Source organism: Macaca nemestrina, chromosome 12 (assembly GCF_043159975.1).
Source record: "Macaca nemestrina isolate mMacNem1 chromosome 12, mMacNem.hap1, whole genome shotgun sequence".
In the NCBI taxonomy this organism is placed as follows: domain Eukaryota; kingdom Metazoa; phylum Chordata; class Mammalia; order Primates; family Cercopithecidae; genus Macaca; species Macaca nemestrina.
The window spans coordinates 116,962,733-116,976,217 of NC_092136.1; the positions used below are offsets into that span (position 1 = coordinate 116,962,733).

Sequence of the window (13,485 nt, forward strand, 5' to 3'; positions counted from 1 at the left end):
TTCCACAGTCAGCAGGATGGACCTGTAGATGTCCGGGCTGAAGACCTTGGAGCATGTGGCAGTGACAGTTTCCATCACTCACCCAGGGCGCGGCAGCTTGGAACTGAAGTTGTTCTGCCCCAGCGGCACGATGTCCCTCGTCGGCGCCCCCTGCAGGATGGACTTGTAGGTACACCCGCCCAAGGCCTGAGCAACCTTTTCAGCAAGGGCCTTTCCAAGGAAAAGAAATGGGAGAAGTGGATCCTGGCACTGTCCTGAACTACTGTGGCACTGGCTATCCCTGGCGGCTGGAAGCCTTTCATCACATGCCTTCTTCCAGTGCTAGGCCCTGCACCTCACATACACGTTCTCTAATCCTTCTAAGAATCCTGTAGATTAGACTTTGTAACCTCTTTTCACAAATGAGGAAACTGGCCGGGCGTGGTGCCTCACACCGGTAATCCCAGCACTTAGGGAGGTCAAGGCAGGAGAATCACTTGAAGCCAGGAGTTCAAGACCAGCTTGGGCAACAAAGTGAGACCGTCTCTACAAAGAATTTAAAGATTAGCCGAGCATGGTGGTATATGCCTATAGTCCCAGCTGCTCAGGAGACTGCGGTGGGAGGATCACTTGAGCCCAGGAAGTCAAGGCTGCAGTGAGCTGTGATCATGCCACTGCACTCCAGCTTGTAACAGAGTGAGACCCTGTCTCTAAAAAAAAAGAAAAAAAAAAGAGGAAACAAGTCATGGAGCTAGTAAGTGCCCAAGAGAATAAGAATAAACCTAGATCCATGGGATTCCAAGCCTGTGCATACTCCATGCTTGCTTTTCCACCACACCACGTTAACACAAGTTCCTCCTTCCATGAGACCCCAGGGGCAAGGGGCACCTGAGAACCCCTCAGGGCACCCTCCCAAGTTTCCATGGCTACTACAGGGAGAAAGTGTTGCTCTCTGGAGGAAGGTCAGCTCTCTGGCCCACGCCTTCCACCTGTTTCTGCTGTGTTCTTTCCTCAGGGATCCCAACGGCTTCAACGACTGGACCTTCTCCACTGTGCGATGCTGGGGGGAGAGAGCCCGAGGGACCTACAGGCTTGTCGTCAGGGATGTCGGTGAGCCTCGTGCCCTCGCACCAGGCCCTGCCTTTCCTGCTTGTTATCTGATCCCTCTGCATCTCAGAGTCCCCACAGAAAGTGTTCTGTGTGCAATATATAGGGTTGCCATTGGACCAACAGGGTTGATGCCAAGAGTGTGTCCCATCCATGAAATGGGCATTGCTATCTGAAACTGTTCATTTATACTGCCTCTCATATTCCCTGGAGGACCGACCCACCCATTTTCCTAGAATAGCAACAAAAGTCCTTGTTGAAACCACATTTCAAGTCCTTTTACGTATAACCATCCTTCGGCCAGCCCCCGTAGGCAGGTAAGGGCAGGACTCATTTCACCATTTTTTTTTTAAACTGGCCCAGAGGTTTGAGGTGACTTGTGGAAGGTCACCATAAGTGAAGGCCACCATGTCCATGAATTTTGAATCTCTTTAGTGTCAGTGTATAGACTGGAAATTGAGCTCAACCCTCCCATCCTCCAGTCAAGTTAGGTATTCACTAGACCAGTGGTTTTCAAAGCTTTCTTTAATTTGGTAGAAAGACATTTTCTCCAAGCAGAATCCCAGCTGAACCCCCAAAATATGGGAGAGAAAAGCAAGACTCTGCTTTGGAGTACAACCTTTCCACCTTTTCCATCCCTAGGGGCACCCAGTGAGGCCCTTCTGCAGATCCTGGGGTCAGTGGGACAGAGTGAGGCAGCTCCTAGAGCAGACCATGTGGCCTAAGCTCCTTTGGGTGGCAGGGTGGGCAGGGCCTCTGCTGTTTGGCATGGCTGACAGAGGGGCGCGGCTCACGAGCTGCCCCTTGCTGCCCTAGGGGATGAGTCATTCCAGGTGGGCATCCTCCGGCAATGGCAGCTGACCCTATATGGCTCTGTGTGGAGTCCAGTAGACATCAGGGACAGACAAAGGTGGGTAAAGCTGCATGTGTCAGATGGAAGGCCACTCACAGGGGAAGGGCCGCCTAGGGAGCCCATCGCCCTCTGAACCCCGGCTGTGTTTCCCAGCTCCAGCCTCAAGCCGGGAGATGGAGCCCTGGGCTGGGAACTCAGTCTGGGCCTCTCCTTTCTGCTGTGGGGCTTCCCTGTCTTCAGCTGTAAGAGGGGAAGATGGGTGAGGGCAGATGGTATAGGCACCACAGTCAGTGGGGCATCCTCTTTTCTTCTCCACAGGCTGCTAGAGAGTGCCATGAGTGGAAAATACCTGCACGATGACTTCACCCTGCCCTGCCCACCGGGGCTGAAAATTCCTGAGGAAGATGGTTACACCATCACCCCCAACACCCTCAAGGTACTAGGGCCAAGACTCAAGCTGCGGGTAGACGGGACTGTCCTGTCTTGGGGATGGAGTTCTTAGTGTGCTTCTCGGGGTGACCTGCGTGGCGAAGGACTGGGAAGACCTGGGTCCCAGCAGTGGTTTCATAGCATTGCTCCTACCCTGCTAGCCTAACTCTTACAGGACAGGTCTTGTCGGGGGAGGGGGCAGGGGAAAGAGTTTGTGTGAAAAAGGCAGTCCCTAGAAGGAAAAAGACTTTCTGAGCTCATTGTCCTGGGCTGAGAAAGCTTGTAGGTTTCGGGAAACAGTGCCCCACGTAGGTGCTTGCCTCGACCCCAGACCCTGGTGCTGGTAGGCTGTTTCACCGTCTTCTGGACCGTTTACTACATGCTGGAAGTATATTTGAGCCAGAGGAATGTGGCTTCCAACCAAGTTTGTAGGAGTGGACCCTGCCACTGGCCCCATCGGAGCCGGAAAGCCAAGGAGGAAGGGACAGAGCTAGAATCAGTGCCACTTTGCAGCAGCAAGGATCCAGACGAAGTGGAAACAGAGAGCAGGGGCCTTCCCACCACCTCTGACCTCCTTGTCCCAGACCTGCTGGAGCAAGGGGACTAGAGCCTATCTCAGAACAAGAGCACCCTGGACTGCCCTCATCAGCACCTAGACGACCTACTGCACGGGAAGGAGGAGCAGATCTGCTGACCTCAGGGCCTGACAGTGTGGGACAGGCTCTTCTTTCCCAAAATTAGAGAGCTCTTGAGAGAAAGCAGCCCTGATGCTTACATGTGGAATCTGAGGCATCCTCTGACTCCACTCAAAAGAGGGTGAGGGCCTTCTTAAGATACAAATGGCAGAGGATTGCTGCCAGAGAAGTCTGGTCAGGGCCACAGGGGCTTCCTCCAGCCAAACGGGAACTTTCGGTGAGAAGGTGTTGGACAGGGGATTGGTGCTGCCTTTGGGTTGGCCTCCATCCCCTTTTTTTTTTCCCTTAACACTATCCACCTGGAGATGGGCGGCCTCTTTTTTTTTTGAGACGGAGTCTGGATCTTTTGCCCAGGCTGGAGTGCAGTGGCACCATCTTGGCTCACTGCAACCTCCGCCTCCCGGGTTCACGTCATTCTCCTACCTCAGCCTACACGCGCCCGGCTAATTGTTTGTATTTTTAGTAGAGACAGGGTTTCACCATGTTAGTCAGGATGCTCTCGATCTCCTGACCTTGTGATCTGCCCGCCTCTGCCTCCCAAAGTGCTGGAATTACAGACGTGAGCCACCGGGCCAGGCGCCTCTTTTTTTTGAGGTGGAGGTTGACTCTTCTTGCTTAGGCTGGAGTGCAACGGTGGATCTCAGCTCGCTGCAACTTTTGCCTTCCAGGTTCAAGCGATTCTCCTGCCTCAGCCTCCCGAGTAGCTGGGATTACAGGCATGTGCCACAACGCCCAGCTAATTTGTTTTTTTTTTTTTTTTTTGAGACAGAGTCTTGCTCAGTCGCCCAGGCTGGAGTGCAGTCGCGCGATCTCGGCTCACTGCAAGCTCGGCCTCCCAGGTTCACGCCATTCTCCTGCCTCAGCCTCCCAAGTAGCTGGGACCACAGGCACCCGCCGCCACGCCCAGCTAATTTTTTGCATTTTTAGTAGAGACGGGGTTTCACTGTGTTAGCCAGGATGGTCTCGATCTCCTGACCTCGTGATCCACCCACCTCGGCTTCCCAAAGTGCTGGGATTACAGGCGTGAGCCACCGTGCCCAGCCTAATTTTGTATTTTTAGAAGAGAGGTGGTTTCTCCATGTTGGTCAGGCTGGTCTCAAACTCCTGACCTCAGGTGATCCACCCGCCTTGGCCTCCCAAAGTGCTGGGATTACAGGTGTGAGGCACTGCTCCCAGCCGGGCTGCCTCTTTAGTATCATCCTTTCAGTTCTCCAAACATGAATTCTTTCTAATAAAACCCTCAGAACAACAAATATTTACTGAGCACCTACAGGCATGCCATATAGTGTGTGAGCAGCTCCAAGAGAATTCCAAGGTAAATTAGTAACATAAACATCATTTTATATGAGGACAAAATTAGATTGGATTATATATGTCTAAAGTAATACACACTTAGTGCCACTTGACAGCAGAAGTTAGTTGAAAAATTACTTGACATACAATATTAGACAGATCAACAAGACAGAAGGTTAACAAGGATATCCAGGACTCGAACTCAGCTCTGCACCAAGCCGACCTAGTAGACATCTACAGAACTCTCCACCCCAAATCAACACAATATACATTCTTCTCAGCACCACATTGCACTTATTCTAAAATGAACCACATAATTGGAAATAAAGCACTCCTCAGCAAATGTAAAAGAACAGAAATCACAACAAACTGTCTCTCAGACCACAGTGCAATCAAATTAGAACCCAGGATTAAGAAACTCACTCAAAACAGCACAACTGCATGGAAACTGAACAACCTGCTCCTGAATGACTACTGGGTAAATAACAAAATGAAGGCAGAAATAAAGATGTTCTTTGAAACCAATGAGAACAAAAACACAACGTACCAGAATCTCTGGGACACATTTAAAGCAGTGCATAGAGAGAAATTTACAGCACTAAATGCCCACAAGAGAAAGCAGGAAATATCTAAAATTGACACCCTAACATCACAATTAAAAGAACTAGAGAAGCAAGAGCAAACACATTCAAAAGCTAGCAGAAAGCAAGAAATAACTAAGATCCGAGCAGAACTGAAGGAGATAGGGACACAAAAAACCCTTCAAAAAATCAATGAATCCAGGAGCTTTTTTGAAAAGATCAACAAAATTGATAGACCGCTGGCAAGACTAATAAAGAAGAGAGAATAATCAAACAGATGCAATAAAAAATGATAAAGGGAATATCACCACCGATCCCACAAAAATACAAACTACCATCAGAGAATACTATAAACACCTCTACGCAAATAAATAAAAGATCTAGACAAAATGGATGAATTCCTGGACGCATACACCCTCCCAAGACTAAACCAGGAAGAAGTTGAATCTCTGAATAGACCAACAAAAGGCTCTGAAATTGAGGCAATAGTTAATAGCCTACCAACCAAAAAAAAGTTCACGACCAGACAGATTCACAGCCAAATTCTATTAGAGCTACAAAGAGGAGCTGTTACCATTCCTTCTGAAACTATTCCAATCAATAGAAAAAGAGGGAATCCTCCCTAACTCATTTTATGAGGCCAGCATCATCCTGATACCAAAGCCTGGCAGAGACACAACAAAAACGAGATAATTTTAGACCAATATTTCTGATGAACATCGATACGAAAATCCTCAATAAAATACTGGCAAACTGAATCCAGCAGCACATCAAAAAGCTTATCCACCACGATCAAGTCGGGTTCATCCCTGGGATGCAAGGCTGGTTCAACATACATAAATCAATAAACGTAATCCATCACATAAACAAAACTAACGACAAAGACCACATGATTATCTCAACGAAGAAAAGGCCTTTGACAAAATTCAACAGCTCTTCATGCTAAAAACTCGCAATAAACTAGGTATTGATGGATCGTATCTCAAAATAGTAAGAGCTATTTATGACAAACCCACAGCCAATATTATACTGAATGGGCAAAAATGGGAAGCATTCCCTTTGAAAACCGGCACAAGATAAGAATGCCCTCTCTCACCACTCCTATTCAACATAGTGTTGGAGGTTCTGGCCAGTGCAATCAGGCAAGATAAAGAAATAAAGGGTATTCAAATAGGAAAAGAGGAAGTCAAATTGTCCCTGTTTGCAGATGACATGATTGTATATTTAAAAAACCCCATCGTCTCAGCCCAAAATCTCCTTAAGCTGATAAGCAACTTCAGCAAAGTCTCAGTATACAAAATCAATCTGCAAAAATCACAAGCATTCCTATACACCAATAACAGACAAACAGAGAGCCAAATCATGAGTGAACTCCCATTCACAATTGCTACAAAGAGAATAAAATACCTAGGAATCCAACTTACAAGGGATGTGAAGGACCTCTTCAAGGAGAACTACAAACCACTGCTCAATGAAATAAAAGAGGATACAAACAAATGGAAGAACATCCCATGCTCATGGATAGGAAGAATCAGTATCGTGAAAATGACCACACTGCCCAAAGTAATTTATGGATTCAGTGCTATCCCCTCAAGCTACCAATGACTTTCTTCATGGAATTGGAAAAAACTACTTTAAAGTTCATATGGAACCAAAAAAGAGCCCGCATTGCCAAGACAATCCTAAGCAAAAAGAACAAAGCTGGAGGCATCATGCTACCTGACTTCAAACTATACTACAAGGCTACAGTAACCAAAACAGCATGGTACTGGTACCAAAACAGATATATAGACCAATAGAACAGAACAGAGGCCTCAGAAATAACACCACACATCTATGACCATCCGCTCTTTGACAAACCTGACAAAAACAAGCAATGGGGAAAGCATCCCCTATTTAATAAATGGTGCCAGGAAAACTGGCTAGCCATATGCAGAACGCTAAAACTGGAACCCCTCCTTACACCTTATACAAAAATTAACTCAAGATGGATTAAAGACTTAAATGTTAGACCTAAAACCATAAAACCCTAGAAGAAAACATAGGCAATACCATTCAGGACACAGGCATGGGCAAAGACTTCCTGATTAAAACACCAAAAAGAATGGGAACAAAAGCCAGAATAGACAAATGGGATATAATTAAACTAAAGAGCTTCTGCATGGCAAAAGAAACTACCATCAGAGTGAACAGGCAACCTACAGAATGGGAGAAAAATTTTGCAATCTACCCATCTGACAAAGGGTTAATATCCAGAATCTACAAAGAACTTAAACAAATTTACAAGAAAAAAACCCCATCAAAAAGTGGGCAAAGGATAAGAAGAGACGTTTCTCAAAAGAAGACTTTATGCAGCCAACAGACACATGAAAAAATCATCATCACTGGTCATCAGAGAAATGCAAATCAAAACCACAATGAGATACCATCTCACACCAGTTAGAATGGTGATCATTAAAAAGTCAGGAAACAACAGATGCTGGAGAGGATGTGGAGAAATAGGAATGCTTTTACACTGTTGGTGGGAGTGTAAATTAGTTCAACCATTGTGAAAGACAGTGTGACGATTCCTCATGGATCTAGAACTAGAAATACCATTTGACCCAGCAATCCCATTACTGGGTATAAACCCAAAGGATTATAAATCATGCTACTATAAAGACACATGCACACATATGTTCATTGCGGCACTATTCACAATAGCAAAGACTTGGAACCAACCCAAATGTCCATCAATGATAGACTGGATTAAGAAAATGTGGCACATATACACCATGGAATACTATACAGCCATAAAAAGGATGCGTTCATATCCTATGCAGGAACATGGATGAAGCTGGAAACCACCATTCTCAGCAAATTATCACAAGGACAGAAAACCAACCACCACATGTTCTCACTTATAGGTGGGAATTGAACAGTGAGAACACTTGGACAAAGGGCGGGGAACATCACACATGGGGGTCTGTCGGGGGATGGGTGGCTGGGGGAGGGATAGCATTAGGAGAAATACGTAATGTAAATGACGAGTTGACGGGTGCAGCAAACCAACATGGCACATGTATACCTATGTAACAAACCTGCACGTTGTGCACATGTACCCTAGAATTTGAAGTATAATAAAAAAAAAAAAAAGAAAAATTACTTGACATATCTTGACATTTTAGGCTCCCAGGATTTCACAGTATTCTTAACAGGTTTTGTCAGCAAAATCAACGCTCCCCCCAACATCATTTTAAAAGCCCTGGAAGGCTCTGCCTATTCACCAGCATAGAGCTGAAATCCTTAAAGGGCCAGCTCAGGGCACTGCTCCACCAACCGTTGCGCTGCTATAAAAGCTCGAACACATCCCTTGCCCCTCCTTTCTACTTTTATAGATCCTGCATTTATTTAGCATATAAACTTTACAATATTGACTTTGCATATGTATGTCTTCCCCAAAACGGGATGGATCTTTTAAGGAAAAGCCTGGGGTTCGTCATCCCCCTATATATCACCTTAACAGGCGGTCACCTAAAATCTCCACATTCGTCATAGAAACAGAAATTCCACTAATAAATGTCAGGTACTGCCTCCTTAACCTTGGTCCGCTATTTCCCTCCCACTTTCAGCAGTCTGGTTTATTCCATGGGTGGAGGAAGAAGCCAAGTTGGCTGAGTGTGAAGGGAATGGCGTCAGTGTGACTTCACGCCACATTGTCCCGAATGCCAGCTCCACACTGCGGTGGCACGAACGCAGGATTGAGCGATGCAGTTGGAGTAAACAGAGAGGCCCATGTAGCTCAGACGCCACACAAAATGGGGGTAAGCGCGAGAACAAAGCAGGGTACCCAACGGGGCGTGGCGGGACACCTGGGCGCACGCCGCCAGCGCCCGGGAGAGCGAGGGCGGGTAGAGAGGAACCACGCTGAGGCGAGGCGGGGTGCGGGCGGGACTTCCGGAAGCCATTTGCCTGAGTGGCAGGGGAACCGGAAGTGGAAGAGCTGCTGCTGGTGCTGGGGCCGGAGGAGGGACGCGCCGGAGCGGGGCCGCTGGGACCGAGCGAGCGACAGACGCGCCACCCGCCGACGCCTCAGCCGCTTGGGGCCCGCACGGACCCTCTACTTCAGTGAGTGCATCCAGGGTCGCGGTGAGCCGGTGGCTTAGAGGCGGGGGTCGGAAGGGGCTGCGAGGTGTTATTGTGAGAGGCCCCGCGACCTCCCCTCCCCCACCATTGCGGCCCCTCCCCCCACGCCACCCCATCCCCTTGGGGGGGCCTCGCGAGCGCGCGCCTTCTCTGCGGGCCCGGCGTCGGCTTCCCAGCCGCCGGCGCAGGTAGTCTTTGCCCTGTGAACCCTTTCCCGACATCCTACCCCGAAAGCTGTCGACTCTCCTCAGCCGCCGGCCGGCGCCTCCACCGCCTTTCCCGGGAGAGTAGCGCGGCGGGCGCCCCGCCCCGCCCTGCCCTGCCTGGCCCACCCGCGGTAGGCCTCGCGCACCCCAGCTCGCCCAGGCTGGGCGCTGCCGCTCCTGCCCTGGTCTCAGCTGCTACATTTTCCCTCCATCCCAGGGGTGTAACTTCTCACCCTTCTCTCCCCTCGCGTCTGGTCGGAGGGCAAAACCAGTTACTCCGTTGTGTTTTTACCGAACACTTTTGCCTGCTCCTTTTGTTGAAAAATTGCAGCTCTTTAGAAACTTCTCCGTTACCTCTTAAGATGTGTGTATTCAAAAGGTGCATAGACCGTCACCACTCGGAAGGGATTATTTCTTGGAAGGCTTTCCAGCCCGCATCTCATCTTAGACATGAATGTGCTGGGAGCGGCTGGTGACCTGCCCAAGGTCAGCCAGCTAGATAAACCTGTCAGCGGAGAGGTTTGGGGGGATGTTTTTTTTCCTGGCTCGCCGTCCCGTTTGCCAGATCCGTGCCTTCTGGTCTACAGGTTTGATTGACCCGTTGCGTGGTGACTCATGCTTCTGCTTTTCATAGCTCGCAGGCCAGCGTTGCTTTTCAGAATTTATACACAAACTTAAGAACACTAACGCTGGGAGCTTTAGCCTGTTTGTAGAGCTTACCCGTAGAGAAAGGAAAGACCACCCGGATCCACCCTAGGACCTCAGTACAGCTTGAAATTACGGGAAGGGTTTGGGCCGAGGGGTAAGGTGCGGAGAAAGTGGAAGGAGAAAGTGCTTAAGATTGTCTTTGCCTTGGATGTGCCTTGTGTCTTTGGCTTCTTCTGGGCACCTTGTTCTGACATAAAGGTTGCCTCCTTGTGGGGGAGAAGGGGAGGACTAGGAAATCAACGTGCATTAGTTTGTTGGCTTGGGCATTTGATCATAAATTATGGAGGTACTGGACCGAGGACCCACCCACCAGCTCACGGAGGCTACCGGGTATTCAGGATGAGGGCCGCCTTCCTCTTCACAATAACCATACCCACTCCCTCTGAAACAAAGTGGAGAGTCTTAGGTCTGAGTGGAAACATTCTAAATCTCTGAATTCTTGGTTCAACTTTCCCACTCGATGTGTTTTCCTGGTTCAGACTAAAACATCTAACTCAGCTTGAAAATTTATAATGCTTTGTTGTTGGAACTGGTTTCTCATTAAATACATTACACTATGCTGGTATAAGCACTTGGAAATTCTAGTACTGTATTGTCATAGTAAGTAGAGAATATAGAAAACGCAGGAAAATCGTGGAAGTCGGTTACTCCTCATCTTCCCGGAGAACTCACTTTAATGGACAACAAAGCTTCCCCTGGAGTACAGTCTGTTGTGGCAAATTAACAAAACTTGTTCTTCAGACCTTTTATTTGCATTCTGCTTGCTCGCTTTTTCTTTCTTTCTTTCTGCTTGCTCGCTCTTTTTTTTTTTTTTTTTTTTTTGAGGCGGAGTCTCAGTCTGTTGTCCAGGCTGGAGTGCAGTGGAGCGATCCCGACTCACTACAACCTCTGCCTCCCGGTTCAAGCTTACAGCAAGGCACGCGCCACCACACCCAGCTAATTTTGTATTTTTTTTAGTAGAGACGGGGTTTTGCCATGTTGGCCAGGCAGGTCTTGAACTTCCGACCTCAAGTGATCCACCAGCTTTGGCCTCCCAAAGTGCTGAGATTGCAGGCGCAGGAAACCCGAAGTGACTCAGAAGTTTGTGTCTCACCACTGGGTAGCTCTTAGTTTGTTCTTGTTTTATGTGCCCATAAGAGCAGATAATTCTTCATTTTAATTGGAAAGAATACAACAGTTGGAGCCTGAGCAACATGGCAAGACCTCCTCTCTACAAAATTTAAAAATTAGCCATACGTGGTGGCCTGCGCCTGTAGTCCCAGCTACTCTGGAAGGAAGAAATGTAAGGATCACTTGAGCCCAGGAGATCAAGGCTGTCGTGAGCTGTGTTAAGCCACTTCACTCCAGCTAACGACTGACAGAGACCCTGTCAGTAAAAAACATAAAACAAAACGCAGCTGGCTGGGCGCCATGACTCATGCCTGTAATTCCAGCACTTTGAGAGGCCAAGGTGCTAGGATCACTTGAGCCTAGGAGTTGCAGGTCAGCCTGAGCAATATGGTGAGACCCCCATCTACCAAAAAAAAAAAGGTCAGGCAGCTTCTGTTCAAGAGGATCGCTTGAATGCAGGAGGTGGAAACTGCAGTGACCCATGATTTCTCCACTGTGCTTCAGCGCAGGCAACAGAATGAAGTCCTGTCTCAAAAAAAAAAAAAAAAAAGCCGGCCAGGCGCAGTGGCTCACACCTACAATCTCAACACTTTGGGAAGCCAAGGCGGGCGGATCACATGATGTCAGGAGTTCGAGACTAGCCTGACCAATATGATTTGAAATCGCATCTCTACTAAAAATACAAAAATTAGCCGGGAGTGGTGGTGGGCACCTGTAATCTCAGTACTCTGGAGGCTGAGACAGGAGAATTGCTTGAACCCAGGAGGCGGAGGTTGCAGTGAGCCGAGATCGCGCTGTTGCACTCCAGCCTGGGCAGCAAGAGCGAAACTCCGTCTCAATAAAAGAAAAGCCAGTTTAATTTTTATTTTTGAGACAGGGTCTTGCTCTGTCCCTGAGGCTGGAGTGCAGTAGCGCACCGCGCCCCCACCACTCCCCCCAGCTAATTGTTGTGTTTTTTGTAAAGACAGAGTTTCACCATGTTACCCAGGCTGGTCTCAAACTCCTGGGCTCAAGCAGTCCACCTGCCTTAGTGTCCCAAAGTGTTGGGATTACAGGAGTGAGCCACTGTGCCCAGCCACAACAGTTTCTCTGATTTCCGAATTGTTTGAGTCCTCTATATGCATAGTCGTCTAGGTTATGCATTTCCAGCCTCGTTTTTATGGAGTCTCGCTCTGTCGCCCAGACTGGAGTGCAGTGGCGTGATCTGGGCTCACTGCAAGCTCCGCCTCCTGGGTTCACACTATTCTCATGCCTCAGCCTCCTGAGTAGCTGGGACTACAGGCACCCACCACCACGCCCGGCTAATTTTTTGCACTTTTAGTAGAGACGGGGTTTCACCGTGTTAGCCAGGATGGTCTCGATTTCCTGACCTGGTGATCCATGCGTCTCGGCCTCCCAGAGTGCTGGGATTACAGGCGTGAGCCACGGCGCCCGGCCCCTGCCTTGTTCTTAAAAACGAGATTTGTATGAGTTTGTAGCTCAGTTTTTCTTTTCCTCATGTTTGAAAATGTTACCAAGCCATGAGCATCAGTAAAACTGAAAGCTACTTTGTATAATAAGATTTTGATTGACAAAATAATACAAAATCAGAGTCAGAAGGCACAAAGAAACACATTTCTGCTCTGATACTTTGCCATTGTAGGGGAAGAAGGATCACCTTGTATTCATAGCGCCAAAAAAAAAAAGACTATGTAATTGGGAATATTTGTGACCTCCCAGTTCTATCTGCCTTGTAGCTTCAGAGAAGTGACATTTTGTTCCTCGGTTTCTCTATCTGTATGCCTTTTTTATTTTCCCATGAAGAAATTTAGGGTTGAGGTAGAAGTGTTTTGCTTAGGGTATCAGAATGCCATTGAATTTGGGTAGTAGAAAGTATAAGTGAAACAACTTAGTAAATTAGAATTTATCATTTTTTATTTTCTTTCTTTTTTTTAGACAGAGTCTTGCTCTGTCACCCAGAGTGGTGTGATCTCTGCTCACTGCATCCTCCACCTCCTGGGTTCAAGATATTCTCATGCCTCAGCCTCCTGAGTAGCTGGGATTACAAGTATGTGCCACCAAACCTGGCTAATCTTTTGTATTTTTAGTGCAGACAGGATTTCACCCTGTTGGCCAGGCTGGTCTCGAACTCCTGACCTCAGGTGATCCTCCCCTCTCAGCCCCACAAAATGCTGGGATTACAGGTGTGAGCCACTGCGCCCGGCATCTATATAGTCTTCTCTAATCAGAACATAACATCATTTACTCAAGAGTAGGCTTTGGAAGTCTGTCACTCTGATTTCAAATCCCACCTGTCCTGTTGTGTTTACCAGCTCTACTGTCATGGAGAAGTTTGCTTAGGTCTCTCTGAGCATCACGTTTATTTAAATAACAAAGCTCCTAGCACAGTGTCTGGTAAA

At 47.9% G+C, this 13,485-nt stretch overlaps 2 protein-coding genes across 4 annotated transcripts in view; both read left to right on the forward strand.

Annotated features, from left to right (window-relative positions):
- Window positions 1-229: 229 nt before the first annotated feature.
- On the forward strand, window positions 230-3,289 carry LOC139357602 (proprotein convertase subtilisin/kexin type 7-like). The gene is made up of 4 exons (XM_071075627.1): window positions 230-1,089; window positions 1,903-1,996; window positions 2,258-2,375; window positions 2,700-3,289. Exons 1-4 carry the CDS (start codon window positions 843-845, stop codon window positions 2,973-2,975), a joined length of 735 nt encoding a protein of 244 aa, XP_070931728.1. The 5' UTR covers window positions 230-842; the 3' UTR covers window positions 2,976-3,289.
- A 5,432-nt stretch (window positions 3,290-8,721) lies between these two features.
- LOC105476440 (platelet activating factor acetylhydrolase 1b catalytic subunit 2) overlaps window positions 8,722-13,485 on the forward strand; it is a 28,453-nt gene continuing 23,689 nt past the window's right edge. The window contains exon 1 of one of the 3 annotated variants that reach the window (XM_011732406.2): window positions 8,722-8,740. The gene's annotated coding sequence lies outside the window, so the exon portion shown is untranslated. Of the gene's footprint in view, window positions 8,741-8,907; window positions 9,066-13,485 lie in introns of those variants that run through there. The other 2 variants (XM_011732404.2, XM_011732405.3) reach the window with 2 other exon arrangements.

Excerpts from the sequence above, each read along its gene's own strand:
- LOC139357602 (XM_071075627.1), top strand. The coding sequence starts at position 843 with ATGAGACCCCAGGGGCAAGGGGCACCTGAGAACCCCTCAGGGCACCCT. Across the intron at positions 1,090-1,902 it reads GCTTGTCGTCAGGGATGTCG|GGGATGAGTCATTCCAGGTG; the intron begins GTGAGCCTCGTG and ends TTGCTGCCCTAG. Across the intron at positions 1,997-2,257 it reads GACATCAGGGACAGACAAAG|GCTGCTAGAGAGTGCCATGA; the intron begins GTGGGTAAAGCT and ends TCTTCTCCACAG.